At 38.6% G+C, this 19586-nt stretch overlaps 1 protein-coding gene across 5 annotated transcripts in view; it reads right to left on the reverse strand.

Annotated features, from left to right (window-relative positions):
- Positions 1 to 958: 958 nt before the first annotated feature.
- Positions 959 to 19586, reverse strand: part of KLRG1 (killer cell lectin like receptor G1) — a 59185-nt gene continuing 40557 nt past the window's right edge. For 3 of the 5 annotated variants that reach the window (XM_025403300.1, XM_025403298.1, XM_025403296.1), the window contains exons 2-5: positions 17604 to 17708; positions 14604 to 14773; positions 2623 to 2723; positions 959 to 2287 (exon numbers count right to left, since the gene is read on the reverse strand). In XM_025403300.1, coding sequence (XP_025259085.1) covers positions 2176 to 2287; positions 2623 to 2723; positions 14604 to 14773; positions 17604 to 17640 — 420 coding nt within the window. In that variant the 5' untranslated portion in view covers positions 17641 to 17708 and the 3' untranslated portion in view covers positions 959 to 2175. Of the gene's footprint in view, positions 2288 to 2622; positions 2724 to 14603; positions 14774 to 17603; positions 17709 to 19378; positions 19525 to 19586 lie in introns of all 5 variants that reach the window. The other 2 variants (XM_025403299.1, XM_025403297.1) reach the window with 2 other exon arrangements.

Genomic DNA, 19586 nt, shown 5'->3' on the forward strand with positions numbered 1-19586 from the left:
GATATGATGTTAAAACCAGGTACTGTGACTGCTCATCTGATTTTTGGTTCTTACAAGGGTGCTTTCTTGTGCGGGTAATTGTTTCGTTTGTATTCCTACAGGGGAAAAATCGGTGGAGGCTTCTTGCTCCGCCTCCTCCTGTGTGTTGCTGGATTTTCTTCATTTTAATTTTGTGACTGCTCTGTTATAATCTTTAATAAATGTCTTATTCCAAACACTGAATGTCCCAGATATGTTTAATGTATAATGTCCATCAAAGGAGTCCGTGTGCAATGTAAGTGCTAATCAAAACAACTGTTCATTTCTAGTTTTACCAAACTTTATTTCACTAGGTAAGGTACAAGAATTGAGTTACTAACTGACCCCAGCCCTTCATAAATAAGTCTAAGGAATAAATAAGCAACCAGGAAGTAAACTGTTACTTCTCTTGTAACAACCTTAAGGGAGACAAAGCAATGAAGAACCACATCCAGTTCTGATAATAGGTGGATAAATCCTTATAAAAGGCCTGAACCCTAGTCACAGAGGAGGTCTGCACACATCCTGCCTGCTCAGGTGAGAATTTAAGACCCAGCTGTAGTTCTCCTTTTCTTCTCTTTCAATAAGTAAATGAAATTGTCCACCCTGCAGTAGCCAAGCCATGGCCCACATGGAATCGCTCTCATTACATCCTTAATGAAGTGAGAGTCACTACTGTCATATCCGTAACTCAGGGACACTTCCTGCACCAGAACCAAAGGAAAGCGATCACTAGGAGACAGGAGCTTGTTTCCACGACTTCCTTCTATGAGGACTGTATCCAGGTTAACTGGCCCTTTGCCTTTTTAGAGTTAGCTACTGAAGACTCATACTGGTGAGTTAGGGAGGATTAAGATATACAGTTTTTCTCATCTTTAATTCCTCTAATTTACGGGCTAACAGAAATAACGAGAATGAACCGTTTTCATTATTATTTATTATTCATCCATTTAATTATTTGTCACTGAATGTAAGCACCGTCTTAGGTATTTGGGATACAGTGGTAGATAAGATACAGTCCCTGTTTTTTAAAAAAAAAAAAAACTATGAAAGATAAAAACAAAAGATTACAATCCAGGATCATCAACACTACAGAATTATGGTCTATTTCATTACTGCACCTTCTCTCCTTATGTATGTCCAAACTCTACTAAGGAGAAATAATAAAGTTTTTCTTATTTTTGAGGCCTTAGTACCTAAGATAATCTGGTGATCCAACCACATAAAGTGTTTCTGTAAACTTTCCTCTATGAAAATGCCTTCTCGAATTGACTGCTATCTTGAAATTAATATGCAGGTCAAACAGTCACAGAATGGAAAAGATACAATCACACATTGCTTAATTCAACCACATCTATGTATACTCAGAAAACAAACAAAATCAATTAGGACCGGATTTTTGCATTAAGTGTGAAGATCTGAGAAGGAGGAAGTACCACCTTGCCCTCACTCACTTCCCACAATTTATATTCTCACATTAGCATTATTTATTTATTTTCTTTTTAGAGATGGTGTCTTGCTCTATCTCCCAGGCTGGAGTGCAGTGGGGCAATCATAGCTCACTGCAGCCTCAAACTCCTGGGCTCAAGCCACCCTCCCAACTCAGCTGCCCAAATAGCTAGGACTACAGGTACACACCACCATGCCAGCTAGGTTTATTCTTTAGAACAAAGCTTGATTTGCAAAGAGTCACTGTTAGGATAAAAATATACCATCAGGGATCAGTAATGTACTAGAGGAGTACAGCAATAACATACTTATCGACTACATAAGCAATAGCATATATTGGCATAGATTTTATCAGATTAGCTCAGAATATAATATGAAAAAGGTATATTTTTGACAGAGATGGTTGGGATGGGGATGAGAGTGGCAGCATTAGTTGCCATACTGAGAAATACAAAAAACAAACTTACCTATTTTAAAAATTTGCTTATATCTGGTCTTTAAATTGTTCACATAATATCTAAATAGTCTCAAAGAGAATCCATCAGTTAAGCATCAATCCCCAGGAGGTTGTCTTACATCTAATGCCATATCTGAGCAAGTTCAGTATTTGCTAACTACATACTCATGGCTTTCCCAACAGCCAGTGGCCAGCTCCCTCCTTTTAGGGATACATGACAGATCTGAGGGTCAGGACAAAGTGGTCATCCATCAAGGTCTGACCTTCTTACACACCCACTGTAAAGGAACTTCACAGCTTGAAGCTTGAAGACTATTTTTGTTGATGGCACCGCATGTCTGCACCAAGCTATTAGAATAAATCCTGTAAGAAATTAGAAAAGTCAATCACTTGAGGCCGTATGCACAGAAAAGGAGTTGAAAGGCATGAAGGGATAAAAATTGAGCAAATTCTTTCTCCCTATCCAGGCAGAAGGATTAAAATTGTTCATTAGCCTCTCTTTAAAATGTTATCACCTTTTTTTATTTTTATTTTTTGCCCTTACCCATTGTTCATTCCCTTCCTTGTTCCCTATTTCCTCTCCTTTTCACTTTTTCCTCTCCTCTCCACCTGCTCTTCTTAATCTATTCCCCAAGTATCATAATTTGACTTTCCTTTTTCCTCTCTCTCTTTCTTGGCACTCCTTTGAAGCCCCTTACCTTGAGAAGTTTAGAGGTGATCCATCTTCCCACCTCCAGCCAGAATTGTTCCTCAGACCAACCCAGTGAAAGGCCTCACTGAGGAAATCTTGGAGCAGGCTCTAAGAGAAAGGTTGAAAACCAAAAACGAGACCTAGTGTCACAGTCAAACAACTATTCCTTTCCGTGTTGGATTCCTAATACTAAGTTAAGTAATTAATTAAAAGACAAACTAGCATTCTTTACGCCCTCCATCACCACCACTCTTAAGGACTGAATGCTTCCTAAAATCAGTATGTTGACCCCCAACCCCTAATGTGATGATACCTGCTGGTGGAGCCTTTAACAAGTAATTAGGTATAGATAAGGCCATGAGGGTGGGGCCTCCGTGATGCAATTAGTGTCCTTACAAGAGGAAGAAGAGACCAAGGCACTCTCTCTGCCAAGTGAGGATACAACAAAAAGGCAACCATGTGCAAGCCAGAAGTAGGTCCTCACCAGAAGCCAGAGAACCTTGACGTTGGATTTTCCAGCCTTCAGAACTGAGAGAGAGAAACATCTGTTGTTTAAGCCATCCAGTCTACGGTATTTTGTTACAGCAGCCCAAGATAAGACAACTATTCACTCTAAATAACTAATTTCTCATTTAACATCTAATTCTAAAGATGTGTTAACTGTAGAGAGGAGCAGCATCCTAGAATTGACCTTTCTATCCATATCTGGATGCTTATAGTGTAGCAAATAAGATAATATTACCTCTCTACGTTCCATCGCAATTTTCTCCTTAATTAAAGGGAGTACCTGATAGGTATTCAGATTATTTCAAAAGAAAGAAGCTCCACCTTTGCTGCAGAAGTGGTCATCTTTCCCATCCTTAAATACGTAAATTATGATTAAACCCATAGCAATATTCTTGGTTTTTTTCCCCACTAAAGTCTCATTTTCCATGTCCTTGTCAATCTTGTATATGGCAAGAAAAAAACAGTTCTTAAGGGAATAAGTTTAAGGTAAAGGTATATCAGCTACACCACTTATGTGTGCCATGTTACCCAACAGAACAGAGATAAAAGATCCTTCGATCTGCAAAGTCTGACATTCAAATGAAGAAGTTTATATCCTAAGAGAATTGCCTCTATAAATGAAATAAAATAAAATATTAAAGATTAAAATAGATTAAAATAAAAGGTTAAAAAGATAATCCAAGCTAATTTTGTTGTAGGATTTAGTATTGGTGTAATTAACAATTACAGTTTCAATATTTTCTAATGACAGCTTAATTGGTCAAACACCTTTGGAATAAAATATTCTTTTTTATCTAGAAACTACTAAGAAAGCAACACAATTTCAACTGCCTATGGTGATTATTATACCACCAGATGTCCCATTTTGATGTTGTTTTTATTCCACTCCTGAAAGATGGTTGCTGAAGAGTAAGAATTTATGGCCTCTGCTCTTAACTGTCTCTCTTTGCCTACTTGGACCCTGCATGAGCACAAATAGAGTTGCTCTTCTAAAGTTAAGAGAAGGCCAGGCACAGTGGCTCACGCCTGTGATCCCAGCACTTAGGGAGGCCGAGGTGAGTGGATCACTTGAGGTCAGAAGTTTGAGACCAGCCTGGTGAATGTGGTACAAAACTCCCGTCTCTACTAAAATAAAAAAGTAAAAAAAAATTAGGCATGGTGACGGGTGCCTGTAATCCCAGCTACTTGGCAGACTGAAACATGAGAATCGCTTGAACCCAGGAGGCAGAGATTGCAGTAAGCCGAGATGGCACCACTGCATTTTAGCCTCGGTGACGGAGTGAGACTCTATCTCAAAACAAAACAAAATAAAATAAAGTTAAGAGAGGCAAAAAGCCTCTTTGCACTTCTAGTAAAGACACTACAGGAGAGAAAAGGAATCTTTTGTGCTATTTCTCATGGTCAGAATAACCTCTATTTTCTCTTCACTGGGTTTCGGTCCTGTTTCCATTTAGGACATGACTGTGGTGGTTCCTAGACGAAGCATGTGAAAAATGAGTATGACTTGTTTATCAATGCTTTTCTTCCCAAATAATCTATGCCTTATGATGACTTTGTTCTCTCAGAACCCAGTATCCTGAAAACAATTATCTCTTACATTTGTATTGCACTCTAAGGTTTGCAAAATCCCTCTGCGTTCATTCCCAACATCATTTGAAATACTACATACACAGTGTGGCATTTAGGAAAACAAAACAGAAACAAAATTCTGGAGGCTCCTAGCTCCCTTCTTCTATCTGAAGATGAGCAGGTGGTTTACTCTGGCTGAGCTTCAACTTCTTTATGAGCGTTTAGCTTAGATATTTTCTAGGATTCTTTCCAGTTATGAAATTCTTGACAATCTTGGAAAGTAGGCAACTATTATTATCCTCACCTTTAGAGATGAGAAGACGAGGTCATGTGGGTGAAAGAATTCATCCAAGAATTGGATCCTTATCAAATAATCATCCAAGTTTTCTCTCCCAGTGCTAAACTTTTCATCACTCTGTGCCCCTTATTAATGTCCTCCAGTGGTCTCACTTTTCACACAGAATAAAATTTAAAATCCTTATAATGTACGCACAGTCCTACATAATCTAGCCCCTGCTAACCATTTACTCACTTCCTAGGTGCCAGCCACATGAGCCTTCTTTCTGTTCCTTTCACATGCCAAGGTCATTCTTGCTTTAGGGTCTTTGCATAGCTTTTCCCTCTGCCTGGACTATCTTTCCTGAGATTTCTACATGGCTGTCAATCAGGTCTAGATATCAACTCAAATGTTCCCTCCCGAAAGAAGCCTTCCTTAACTAACCAATCTAAAATAGTATTCACATTTACTATAACATCATACTGTTTCATTTTCTTTAAAGCACATATCACCATATTCATTTGTTTAGTTTTGTCTGTCTCTTCCAAAGACAATGAAAGCACATGTAACATGTATGCAATGTGTAATGATCAGAGCAGGGTAATTAGTCTATCGCTTCAAACATTTACCATTTCTTTGTGTTGGGAACATTCAAAATCCTCTCTTCTAGCTATTTGAAAATATACAATACATGGTTATTAACTCTAGTTACCCTGCAGTGCTGTAGAGCAACGGTCCCCAACCCCCAGGCCATGGACAGTACCAATCTGTGGCCTGTTAGGAACCGGGCTGCAGAGCAGGAGGTGAGTGGCTGGGCAAGCCAGCATTACTGCCTGTGCTCTGCCTCTTGTCAGATCAGCGGATCAGCGGCAGCACTGGATTCTCATAGGAGTACAAACCCTATCGTGAACCGCGCATGTGAGGGATCTAGGCTGCCTGCTCCTTATGAGAATCTAATGCCTGATAATCTGAGGTGGAACAGTTTCATCCTGAAACCACCCCCCCCCCAAAAGGTCCATGGAAACATTGTCTTCCACGAAACAGGTCCCTCGTGCTAAAAATGTTGGAGACCACTGCAATAGAACATTAGAACTTATTTTGCCTATCTAGGTGTAATTTGTATACTTTAACATAACTCTCCCTAACCTCCCCTTCCCCAGCCCTTCCCAGCTTCTTCTATCCTCTGTTCTGAGGTCAACTTTTTTTAAGTTTTCACATAAGCAAGAACATGCAGTGTTTAACTTTCTGTTCCTGGTTTATGTCACTTAACATGGTGTCCTCTAGTTCCATCCATTTTGCTATGAATGACAGGATTTCATTATTTTCTATGGCTGATTAGTATTCTAGTGTGTATACATACCACATTTTCTTTATTTCATTTTTTATTATTATACTTTAAGTTCTGAGGTACATGTGCAGAATGTGCAGGTTTGTTACATAGGTATACACGTGCCGTGGTGGATTACTGCACCCATCAGCCCATCACCTACATTAGGTATTTCTCCTAATGCTATCCCTCCCCTAGCCCCCGACCCCCAAACAGACCCGGTGTGTGATGTTCCCCTCTCTGCGTCCATGTGTTCTCATTGTTCAACTCCTACTTATGAGTGAGAACATGCAGTGTTTGGTTTTCTGTTCCTCTGTTAGTTTTCTTTATCCATTTATTTGTTGTTGAACATTTAGGTGGATTTCATATCTTGGCTATTGTCAATATTGCTACAATATACATGAGAGTGAACATATCTCTTCAACATACTGATTTTATTTCCTTCAGATAAATACCCTATATATGTAATTATGTGTCAATTTAAAAAATGTTAATAACAAAATTAAATTTAAAATATCATTTTCCTTAAAAATAAATAAAATAAAATGTAAACATCATAACAGCAACAACTCTTGACTACCATATCCCTAGCAGTTAGAAAAATACATAAAATTATACTCAATAAATGCAGACCAGGCATAGTGGCTCATGCCTACAATACCAGCAATTTGGGAGGCCAAGGTGAGAGGATTACTTGAGGCCAGGAGTTCAGAACCAGTCTGGACAACATCGTAACACTCTATCTTTACAAAAATTTAAAAATTTAGCCAACTGGTCATGGTGGCATGTGCTTGTAGCTTCAGCTACTTGGGAGGCAGAGGCAGGGAGGAGGATCACTTGAGCCTTAGAAGTTTGAGGCTGAAGTAAGCTATGATCATGCCATTGCTCTCCAGCCTGGGTAACAGAGTGAGATCCCATCTCTTTTTAAAAGAATTATGTTTAATAAGTATTTATAGAAATAAAGAACACACAATCAGGTATTATGCTGCAGGAAGTTAAAACCCTCTGAATAGAAACTCTATATTTTTTACTTTCTCTCTGTAAAACTCTTAACTGTGCATGCTGGGGGTAAGGAGGTAGACAGGAGAGTGAATGAAGTATACGACAGATGAAATGACACTGTAATTTTCAACATAGCTTAAAATTTTTGCATTTCTTAACCAACTTGTTTAAAGAATTATTTAAATTAGGAAAAAAATGGATTTTTAAAAAATATTTTCACAAAATTGGTGTAGTAGTGATAGCCATGATCTAAAAGACTCAAAATTAAATGTTACTGCATTCAAAGTATATAAAATTTGAGTATATGTGAATCAAAAATTATAAACTAAATATTTGAAAAAATAAATTAAAATTAACAAAAGGAATAAAAGAGTAATTCCCAATTTCTCCGTTGGAATTATGAGAAAAATAGTCCATTTCTTTTTCTTTCATTTCAAGAGGAGGAATGGCAGCTAATGAAGCACAGAAATTGATAAAGATTTGCTCAGAAACTTCAATTAGAGTCTGAAGAGCTAGGATTGGGTAATGCCCACGTACAAACCCCAATCCTGTGCTCATTTACTACCCTCAAGACCCATATAATTCTATGTCACTTGATCAGTCAGTCCTTTTACAACTTCTCATTGGTGAGGCTAGATATTGAAAATGTTTATTATGGCACCTTCACTCGAAAATCTTCCACTTGGAAGAGGCCTTCAAAACCATAGTGCTAAAACCTATTCTATGTACTCATGGATGTGTGTGTGTGTGTGTGTGTGTGTGTGTGTATGAGTGAGAGAGAGAGAATATAGAAGCAGCATGAAAGTAGAAATTGTAGAAAGTATAACTGTAGAAACAGCATGAAAGTATAAATTAGTCTGCTGCAGTGGCTGACACCTGTAATTCCAGCACTTGGGGAAGTCAAGGCAGGAAAATCTCTTGAGCCCAGGAGTTCAAGATCAGCCTGGGCATCATGGCAAAACACTGTTAATACAAAAAATATGAAAATTAGCCAGGCAAGGTGGCACATGTCTGTAGTCCCAGCTACTTGGGAGGTTGAGATATGAGATAAGAGGATCATTTGAGCCTGGGAGGTGGAGGTTGCAGTAAGATAGGATTGTGCCATTGCACTCCAGCCTGGGTGAGAGTCTCAAACAACAACAACAAAAGTATAGGTAAAGGTGGTGACTCAGAACTCTTGTCACCCAGAGAAGGTGTGAGCTAGAACACTTAGGTGTTATGTCACTTAGCGTTTGTAATGTTTGCTTATATTTTAGAAAAAATGCAAACCCTAAAAGCAAAGTGAAGATAAAATCCAAACAAACAAAATCAGGTGCACTTTTTCTTTTCTTTTCCTTTTTTGTTTTTTTAGTTCAACATTTATAACTTCCACACACACTTCTGTATGTAATATTTTTAACTGAAATTAAAATATCATTAAGGCACAAAACATATCCCTTAAACTTCCAAATTAACATGGTTTGCAGAATGTATGTAAGTTATTTCAACCCATATTAAGAAAAACTAACAATACATTGAAACTATAAAATCTTATCTTTTGATTAGCCAACTTAATTCTAGGGAATACAATGTAAATAAATGACCACAAGCAAAATGATTTCTATAAACATGCTCATAGCTCATGACAATTGAAAATTAGTAGAATTTTATCTAAGACTATGAAAAGATTTAAGCAATAGTGAAATGATGCAGAATGTGTAAAAATACTGTTTAAAACTAAAATAGAATCTGGTTGCAATTTTTTATTACCTGGAATAATTTAATGCTTAGTAAAAACCAAGAATGAAATAATACTATTTGATAAAAGCAAAATACAAACTAACGGGTTCCAAAACGCCTAAAAACATAGCACAAAGGTATTTTTAAACAGTATAGCTCTGTTTTGTCCCACCAAACCCGTAGCTAAAATCATCGTGAAAGCAGCGACAGGGGAATTCCCACAAGGGAGACGATAAGTAGAACAGTGATCACCAGGAGCTAGAGGGAGGGGAGTTATTGTTTAAGAGGTACAGACCTTCAGCTGGGGATGATGAAAAGGTTCTGGAGATGATGGTAGTGAAGGTTGTACAACAATAGGAACGTACTTAATGCCACCGAACTGTACACTTGAAAATGGTTAAAATAGTAAATTTTATGTTATGCATATTTTCCCACAATTTTTCAAGTTAAAAAAGAGTGGAAATATCCTAGCCTATCATGCCCATCCTTGTTACGCAGTTCACACTAGCTGCTTAATCTGATTATAAAGAAGCATGACAAAAGACACACATTACCAGACTGTGAAGACCTCCAGAGTAAAACAGTTCCCCTACCATCTACCCTGTTTCCAGCCATTTCTTTGAATCTTCTGACATATCATCTCAGATTTCCTCATAAACAAAATACTCAATTCAACAAGTCATAGTTTACTCTGTGATGTATCTTTTACTGAAATCGTGTCTTGGGACACAGAAGAGCAAAGTAAAAGTTATTTTTGGCTCTGGACTTTATATTGTTGTTTGAGATTTTTGTGTTTTTGAGACAGAGTCTCACTCTGTCTCCCAGGCTGGAGTGCAGTGGCCTGATCTCGGCTCACTGCGACCTCTGCCTCCAGGGCTCAAGTGATTCTCCTGCCTCAGCCTCCTGAGTAGCTGGGATTATAGGCATGTGCCACCATGCCCGGCTAATTTTTGTATTTTTAGTATAGATGGGGTTTCACCATATTGCCCAGGTCTTGAACTTCGAATCTCAAATGATCCACCCGCCTCGGCCTCTCAAAGTGCTGGGATTACAGGCGTGAGCCACGGCGCCCGGCCAGTCTAGAAAGTTTTATCTTCACTTTGTACATGAGGAAACTGAGAGTCAAAAAGGTTAAGGAAGTTGCTGAAGTTCACACAGCTAGTAAGAAATATAGTAGAAGCATACTCATGACTGTCTGAGAGAAACCAAGCTGTTTTCATTACCCGATTGAAAATATACAGAAAAGTGACCATGTTACCGTAGTGTTTGTATTGCTGTACCCAAAGAAGGAAACCTTGGGTATTATTAGATGTAAATCCTAAATATGTGAGAAGCCCATGCCAGAAGTTCAGGGAATCCCACGTTTAGGAAGACAGGTAAAGTTGAATGAGAGGTTGTTACAACAGTAAAGTTGGATCATATAATTCCAAATTATGGTAATGAGGAAGAGAGATATTATAGGGCAAGGAACATCAGAATAGATTTAAAGAAACCAAAGCAGTTTCACTGGGAACTCACTAATGAATACATACTTTAAAATAACATACCAATAACTATAAGGAATCACGGCTAACAACATCCAGGATGAACTGAGCTTGGTGGGGGGAAAATGGCAAGAAAAATCAAGAATTTGAATATATCCAAACATCTAAAGATATACTCAAAGGGCAAGAAGGAGTAAGGGCTGATGCTATAATGTTAACACAAAAATGAGAAAATAATAGAGCAATTTAATTTCCATTTTGTTTTCATTTTCTCTATCAAGAATAATCATAAGGTCCCAGAGAGAAAAAAAGAGACAAAGCATCTCACTATTTTAAATATATTTAAGCCTATAATCCCAGCACTTTGGGAGACCAAGGCGGGAGGATCACTTGAGCCCAGGAGTTCAAGACCACACTGGGCAACATAGTGAGACTTCATCACAATAAATAAATTTAAATCTCCACGGTCATACAATGTACATTCTGTATGTCAAATTCAAAAAAATTTTAAATATGTATAGAAAAGAAACCAGAAGATAATTAGTAGAAAAAGTTATCTTGTTGAACATGTGCAAAATGGATTCTGGAAGTTGTCAAATACAATATTTCTATAAGTGACTTTGAAGGTGAGTTGATGTAGATTTTTTTTTTTTTTTTGAGACAAACTCTCACTCCATTGCCCAGGCTGGAGTGCAGTGCTGTGATCATGGCTAACTGCAGCCTTGACTTCCTGGGCTCAGGCAATTCTCCCACCTCAGCCTCCCGAGTAGCTGGGACCACAGGTGCATGCCACCACACCTAGCTAATTTCTGTATGTTTTTTGTAGAGGCAGGGTCTTGCCATGTTGCCCAGGCTGGTCTTGAATTCTGGGTTCAGGCAATCCACCTGCCATGGCCTTGCAAAGTGCTAGGATTACAGGTGTGAGCCACCGTGCCCACTAGAGTAGAATTTAAAATTTGGCTCTGCCAGATTTGTAGCCTTAGACTTATACTCATTAATTCTCTGATTTTTTTTTTTTTTTTTTTTTGAAACTGTCTCACTTTGCTGCCTAAGCTGGAGTGCAATGGTGCGGTCTCAGCTCACTGCAGCCTCCACCTCGTGGGTTCAAACGATTCGGGTGCCTCAGCCTCCCAAGAAGCTGGGATTACAGGTGCGCAACAGCATGCCCAGCTAATTTTTGTATTTGTAGCAGAGACGGGGTTTCACCATTGTAGCCAGGCTGCTCTTGAACTCCTGACCTCAAGTGATCCACCCACCTCAGTCTCTCAAAAGTGCTGGGATTACAGGTAGGAGCCACCATGCCCAGCCAATTCCTCTGAATTTTACTCATTCACCAACAAAATGGGGATGTGGAACTCTATTTTTCAGAATTGCTGTGACGATTAAGAATACTATACATAAAGGCCGGGCATGGTGGCAGGCGCCTGTAACCCCATCTACTCGGGAGGCTAAAGAGGAGAATCGCTTGAACCCTGGAGACAGAGGTTGCATTGGGCCGAGATTGTGCCACTGCACTTCAGCCCGGGCAACGAGAGCAAAACTCCTTCTCAAAAAGGAAAAAAACCAAAAGAATACTATACATAAAACACCTGGCAAAAAGCAGGTGCTCAATCCACGGTAGCCTCTGTTATTATTGTACACTTTGCCGTAAGCGATCTAAGATAGGAGGTGAACTCTGCTTAAGTATCTCAATGAAAGATGACCATTTAACAGCATGAGAGGGATATTTTCCATAGGCCTGTAGATTCTACATACAGCAACGAAATCCTCTAGCACTTTCCACCAATGGAACGCCAGTTTGAAAAACTTCAGTTTTAACAGATCCATAGAGCTCTCTTTTTTATTTTTACGTTTTGCTCTTTTGGTAGTGGCTCAGACCCCAGTATGATACTAGAAACATTGTACATACCTCAAAATAGTATGTAAATCTTGCCCCCAGAACAAAAGAACAGTAACACTAGAACAAGAGACGCAGCAGGTCAGGTAAAAGTCAATTCGGTTCTACAGAATCTGACAAAAGTCAGAGCAAGAAAAACAATCAAAGCAGAGAATCAAGTAAGATTCCAGGGGAGTGTCAAAGGTCAAACTTATGACATCTAGCAGGGACATTCCACCCTCTCCAGCACTGGCCTGGCCCCACAGAGCCTTAAGAGAAAATAAACTCAATTTGGAAATGCAGTGAGTGTAACTCTGCTGGTTTTACTCAACAATATTCTCAGGAATGGCGGCATGTAAGGAAACAAAGGAGGGACAAAATCCCTCTAATGATCCTGCCCTTCCTCTGGATACCTCAGAGAAACAGCAATATTGCCATTTTCCCAGATGTTCTGTGCCTTCATCCTTTCCCTCCTCACCTCTCATGATCACACTGTGAAATGTATAGTAGCTGCTACACCACAATTTTCTGTGGCAGTGTCTTGTGCTATGACTCACGACTTCTGTTTATGAGTTTTGCCCTCAATGTTTCAAATTCATGGCTCACTTCTGCTATTTACTTCAGTCAGCTGGAATCCTCAGAGTCACTATATCAGAATAAGAATAGGGGTTGCTACAAGGTCCAGAAAGCAAGGCTATTTTGCTGGAGGCCATAAAACTAAGATGGCATGTTTAATGAGTATGACTCAATGCATTCTGCCACCTCACTTAGAGAAGACTTAAAAAAAAAAGTTAGTCACATATGTGGAATGATTTAGAGTTTAGATTCTATGTGGAATTCCAAAGGAATAAGTGTTTCTTTGACAGAAAACAAGAATCTGTATGCTTTATATAGGTAGCTGTATAGGTAGTTATAAAATGTAGGAACTATATGTTCTCCCCAGCTGCTTTAGAGTAACCTCTGGATTTTTTCCAAGGTAAGTTAATATAGTTTAATTCTCAATAAACTGTTCTCTGTGACTAGATTCTACCCCCAAAAAGAAAACAGAAAACAATAGCAAAACACAAAAATCAGTATTAAATTAGTGCTAAAGACGAAACTAAGATTTCTTGTTTTCCTTGTAGATGTTATTTATGTAGACAAATTAGAATTTGATTTTTATACTAGGCAACCTCAGGATGTCAATTCCTTGTGTTGCCTTGAGATGGTCTAGGACCAATAGCAAGTTCTTTTCCAAGAGATTGCTGGGTGGATAGGAAGGATCTGAGGGGCCTGAAGGAAGTGGAGGCCACCACCACACACACACACACACACACACACACACACACACACACACACACACAGGTGCTTATATCCCAACTTTCTTGACACTGCAGTCTGAAACTTACTGGATTCCAGTGAATAAAGGGAAAACTTTTTTAAAAGAAGGCATTTAAGCCCTTATTACAATCACTCTGTCCCCGTGATCTCTCTCTTTCCCTCCCTGCCAAGTTCTACTATATAAGAATCTGCTGCCAGGCCTGGCACGGTGACTCATGCCTGTAATCCCAGCACTTTGGGAGGCTGAGGCGGGCAGATCACGAGGTCAGGAGAGCGAGACCATCCTGGCTAACATAGTGAAATCCCGTCTCTATAAAAATACAAAAAATTAGCCAGCGTGGTGGCGGGCACCCGTAGTTCCAGCTACTTGGGAGGCTGAGGCAGGAGAATCACTTGAACCTGGGAGGCGGAGGTTGCCGTGAGCCGAGATCATGCCACTGTGCTCCAGCCTGGATGACAGAGGGAGACTCTGTCTCAGAAACAAACAAACAAACAAAAAAACCCCAACAATCTGCTATCTTGTTGTTGGACCTGTATGTTTCCGGACCTAAGACTTCTTTTAACTAGAGCTGTATTTCAGGTCTAATTCCTCTTCAAAACACTCACCATCCTTCTGCCTCCTTGCCCCACATACACACTTACACGCTATGCAAGCATCTGGGTTGCTGTAACTGAGGTTTGTTGGAGCAGACAGCATAAGAGTAAAGAGTGGGGAAGGAGAGGGAAGAAGGCGGAAGTAGAGGAAGAGGAAAGAGAAGAAGAGGGAAGCGGAAGAATACAGTATCCCCCCAAATCACAGATTCCTTCTGTTCCTCAAAAGAGGATACATGATTCATTTAAACAGCAGCTAAGAAAAACAAAAGAAACAAAAACAAAACCCCTACATTTTCTAAATGTTTGCATTTACCATTTCCTGTTTGTCCGTTATCATAAGGAGGTGTGAGTCTCTGGCTAGGCAGAATTCCAGACTAGAAATCCAGTCCTTTTTCTCCACTGAGAAATAATAACAATGGTTACCATATTTCATCCAGTGGTCTGGGCAGCTAGGACAGCTGGCACAAGTAGAGTACTTGGAGCCTAGGAAAGAAGAGGACCTGGTTCACATCTTCATGGACCACTCAGTCTTGGAAATGAAATGGGAGATAAAATGGAATATGGCAGTCCCAGGTCTTCCCTGCTCCACCACTTTTCAGATTAAGGGTTAGAGAAATGTGTAACAATGCATGGTCTCAATTTGAATACCTCATAATGTCCACCCTCATCATCTACTAAGTATGTATTCCACTACACAAGAATAGGACTATAACTGAAGGAGCAAAGAAGAAAATGTAGAACAATCTGCCTGAAAACTCTGGAGCAAGTACTTTACTTGTGCTAGAGATCTCTGTGCACATGTAATATACACACACCAGATAACTGTGTGCTTGTATGATATGCGTCTGTGTACTGTCTTTGCTCAGTGCATACATTGCATAATTGCATAATGTACATTACTTAAATCAGGCAGAATCATTCAGAATGCCCAACCAAAAATGCACAAAAAAAAAAAAAAAAGAAAGAAAGAAACTAGGAAAAGCAAACTTAACTAGAATGAAAGGTTTTGCTTTTTTATTATCACAGATGTAACTCTCACCATTGAAAACTGGAAAAAAACACTTATACTTCAGCAAAAAGAACTTACATTGATTTTTTTAAAAGGATTTTCTGGCAGAGAAGCATAACAGGTGCTAAAGTGAAAAGTGATAGAATGTTCTCACCAAGATCTTTTAAATACGGAAGATCCGCATTCCTTTAAAATGGTTGGCTCATAGTTTTGTTAAGACGAAAGGGAACTGGCCAGGCATGGTGGCTCACTCCTGTAATACCAGCATTTTGGGAGGCCGAGGCAGGTGGCTCACATGAGTCCAGGAGTTCAAGACCAGCCTGGCCAACATGGTGAAACCTCATCTCTACTAAAAAATACAAAAAAATCAGCCGGGCATGGTGGCACCCGCCTGTAATTCCAGCTACTTAGGAGCTGAGACATGAGAATCAGTTGAACCCAGGAGGCAGAGGTTGCAGTGAGCCAAGATCACACCACTGCACTCCCGCCTGGGCAACAGAGCACGACATTGTCTCAAAAACAAACAATCAAAAATGAAAGGGAACTGAATATGCTTTCAAGGTAATTCCAACCAAGATTCCAAAATTCTACTGATTTTCTACTTCAGTTTCAATACTTAAACATATTTGCATAAACTCACCGTAAGCACAATTCTACAGTGAGCAAGTATGAGCCATTATATTCCATGAGCACAAGTGTAGATATATAATTGCAGAATAGGGTATATATCTACTATAGATTTGGGAGTTACAAAGTGGGGAAAGTAGTACTTTTCATATAAATATTAGATAATTGTTCTCTAGGAAGACCTGGCATACAACCAATGTAAGTTTTGGAGATCAAGCTGTTAAATTGGCACCTTATAGATTTGTGCTTTTTCCATATGACTGTGACATTAGTCAGCCTGGATTAGAAATTCCCAACTTCCCTAGGAGTTCCTTTTTGTCAAAGGTCAGACTTGGATCTGAGGTAGAAACCCTGGAGCTAAACTCTTAAAATCCTAATAAATCGGCAGAGCGCAGTGGCTCACACCTGTAATCCCAGCACTTTGGGAGGCTGAGGAGGGCAGATCACGAAGTCAGGAGTTCGAGACCAGCCTGGCCAACATAGTGAAACTCCGTCTCTAATAAAAATACAAAAAATTAGCCAGGCATGGTGGCGGGTGCCTGTAATCCCAGCTACATGGGAGGCTGAAGCATGAGGATCGCTTGAACCTGGGAGGCAGAGGTTGCAGTGAGCCGAGATCACGCCATTGCACTCCAGCCCAGGTGACATTGTAAGCCTCTGTCTCAAAAAAAACTTTTTTTAATTAAAAAAAAAAAGAATCCTAATAAATCACTTCTGTATAATCTGTCACTATCATCCCCTAAAAACATAAACCTAAGCTAGGACTCTAGACTGTAAAACAATAAACTGAGAGCCCTCTAGATCACTAGATTTAAGGACTTAGAAGAACTAAACTTAGAAAAATTAGTTTCAGAAAATGTGAAAGCACCAGACTGGCAAAAAAAAAAAAAAATCAGAATATGTTTAATTACATTATGATATATCTATATGTGAAAAGTTAAACATCATTAATATTAAAATTCAAGTATCACAATACACATGGCAGTACAAAAATGTTTCTGGCAACATAAAATTAAAAAGCAATATACAAAATTTTGAGCATACTATGATAAGAACTATTCTCAGCCTTGCATTAGAAGAAAGAAAGGTGGGAGAAATTTTAAAAGGACTTGATTGCAGTTCTATTAAGAAAATATGGTCAGGTACAGTGGCTCACACCTGTAATCCCAGCACTTTGGGAGGCCAAGAAGGGTGAATGCCTTGAGCCCAGGAGTTCAAGATCATTCTGGGCAACATGGTGAAATGCCTCTACAAAAATAATAATAATAATAATAATAATAATAATAATAATAATAAAATTAGCCAGGCATGGTGGTATGTGCCTGTGGTCCCAGCTATTTGAGAGGCTGAAGTGGATCACTTGAGCCTAAGGAGGACAAGGCTGCAGTGAGCTGTGATTGTACAGTGGCACAGGGTCCACTGGTATAGCAGCACACAAATCTATCACCCACAGCCTGGGTGACAGAGGGAGACCCTGTCTCAAAAAACAAAAAGAAAATACACACTGACACAAATGCACATGGTCAAAGATGAGGAGGCTATACCCAGGAAATAGTTGTATAAAGATGTCGATGTATTTTGTTTGAATTATTTTTTGATTTTTCAAAGCTCCTGCTATGTTATATTGCTTTTATAATGTAAAATGAAAGATTAATTTTGGTTTAAGTTTGCACTTACCCTGGCACAAGATCCACTGGTATAGCAGCACACTCATAAGAACTGCAGTCAGAAGCCCCAAAGCTATTGCCACAAGGCAAGAACAAGAAGGCCTGGAAGAGGAAGCTGCAACAACAGAGAATCAAAGTACAATCCTGAGTCAGAAGATAGGTTGAAAGAAAAGAGAAAGTCAGGGAAGGATACCGCATCTTAAAGCAATTTGGCCTAATGGAAACTGAGATCCAGGCCATAAAGTTTCCTTTTCTAGATGTATCAGGAACTTGCTCTAAAGTCAAAGGTAACCACTAACACCTGTATCAAATAACTTACTGTATTCATCAAGATAAAGAATGCTTTTTTCCTTTGAAATTGTGACTTACACTGTCTCATACTCAGGTGGTGAGAATACAAATTGGTGCCTCTTTGGAGGACAATTTGGCAATATCTACCAAAATGGCAAAGGCATTTACCCTTTGACCTAGAAATTTCTCCTTAAGAAATTTTTCCTACAGATACTCACACGTGCAAAATGTCATATTTATTCGTGGCAGCAATATTTGTAGGAGGAGAAGACTGAATACAATCTACATTCTATCAGTAAAAGGCCTGTCAAATACATTTTTGATATATCCATAAAGTGAAGACTGGCTTTTTTTTTTAACTGATATGGAATATTTTGTAAGATATATAGTCAAGACAAAGAAACGTTCTGCAGAACAGGGTATACAAATATCTCTGCAAGCACATCCAAGAATCTGATAACATTGTTTGCCTCTGGAATGGAAAAAAACATCAACCTAAACCTATGCTCTAAGCATAGGACACTACTTCACGTTAGCTATGTTGCACACAACCTAAATCTAAATTTCAAATTTGAAAAATGGAAGTATTTTCAGCACATCTTTATTTTAAAATCGAAGGTATCTCATAGTCCGATAGTGTAGAAATTACGTGTAACGAGCAAAACTCTGTGAAGTAAGATGATATTTAAGTTCTAATTTTGATTCCTTTGTTTAATAACCTTGAATTAGGAAATTAAACTTGCCTGTTTGGGCTTCAATTTTCTGTTTACATTTTAGATAAATTATTCTATCTATGTGTGTATCTATGGAGTATTCTAAACTTCTTAAAGAAAAAAATGTATAATGAGAGATGCCTTCATAAAGAGAGAATTCTGCATAATAAGTATTTGGACTGATGAATCCAAAGGCATTAGATTTCTAGTAAAACTTTTAAAAAGACATTTGCATCACAGGAGAACATTTAATGAAATACACAAACGTTCATTCTTGTGTTATGCTAAATTTAAAAAAGGTATCAAAGCATAATTGTATTTGTGTAACCACAAGCCAATTCAAGAAGTAAAATAAATTTTTTAAATTTACTTTAAGTGTATATTGAAAGTCTCTAAATAGTTCCAAGTAGGTTCCAATTTATCACCTAGTTGTGTGTGTGACCTTGAACATATACTTTGAGATATACATTACTTCTAACTTTATATTTCTATTCCTTAGAAATTAACACAGATATATTCAAAACTAGGAAAAGATTACACAAATAAAGATGTCCAATGCTGTATAATTTATAGTAATAGAAATAAGTCTAAATATCCCAAGTATACTAGAATGATTTAGCAAATTAAGGCAACATTCTCAAAAGACATTAAAAATTATAATAGTAAAACTATGTAGTAAAAAGAGAGAAAGCTTAGGGAACTACCCTAAAGAATATACCTCGTGGGAGTTTACTGCCTAAGATACAAAATCAAGGATTAATTTTGGCATTTGCACTATTACCTATCTGTCTCAGATAATGTTCTCTCGGGGCTCTATGTACAAATGGCTCTTTTGCCTTCAAATCCTCAGTCACAGAGACTATTCTCTGTAGTGTTCTTGATACTTTTTCTTCCCTGTTTCTTCCCTGTCACCATTCTAGTGCAACACTGAAGTTAAAAAAAAAAAAAAAAAATCTAGATGTGTAAATCAGTTTCTTTCCTGACAAAAC

Source organism: Theropithecus gelada, chromosome 11, assembly GCF_003255815.1.
Source record: "Theropithecus gelada isolate Dixy chromosome 11, Tgel_1.0, whole genome shotgun sequence".
In the NCBI taxonomy this organism is placed as follows: Eukaryota; Metazoa; Chordata; class Mammalia; order Primates; family Cercopithecidae; genus Theropithecus; species Theropithecus gelada.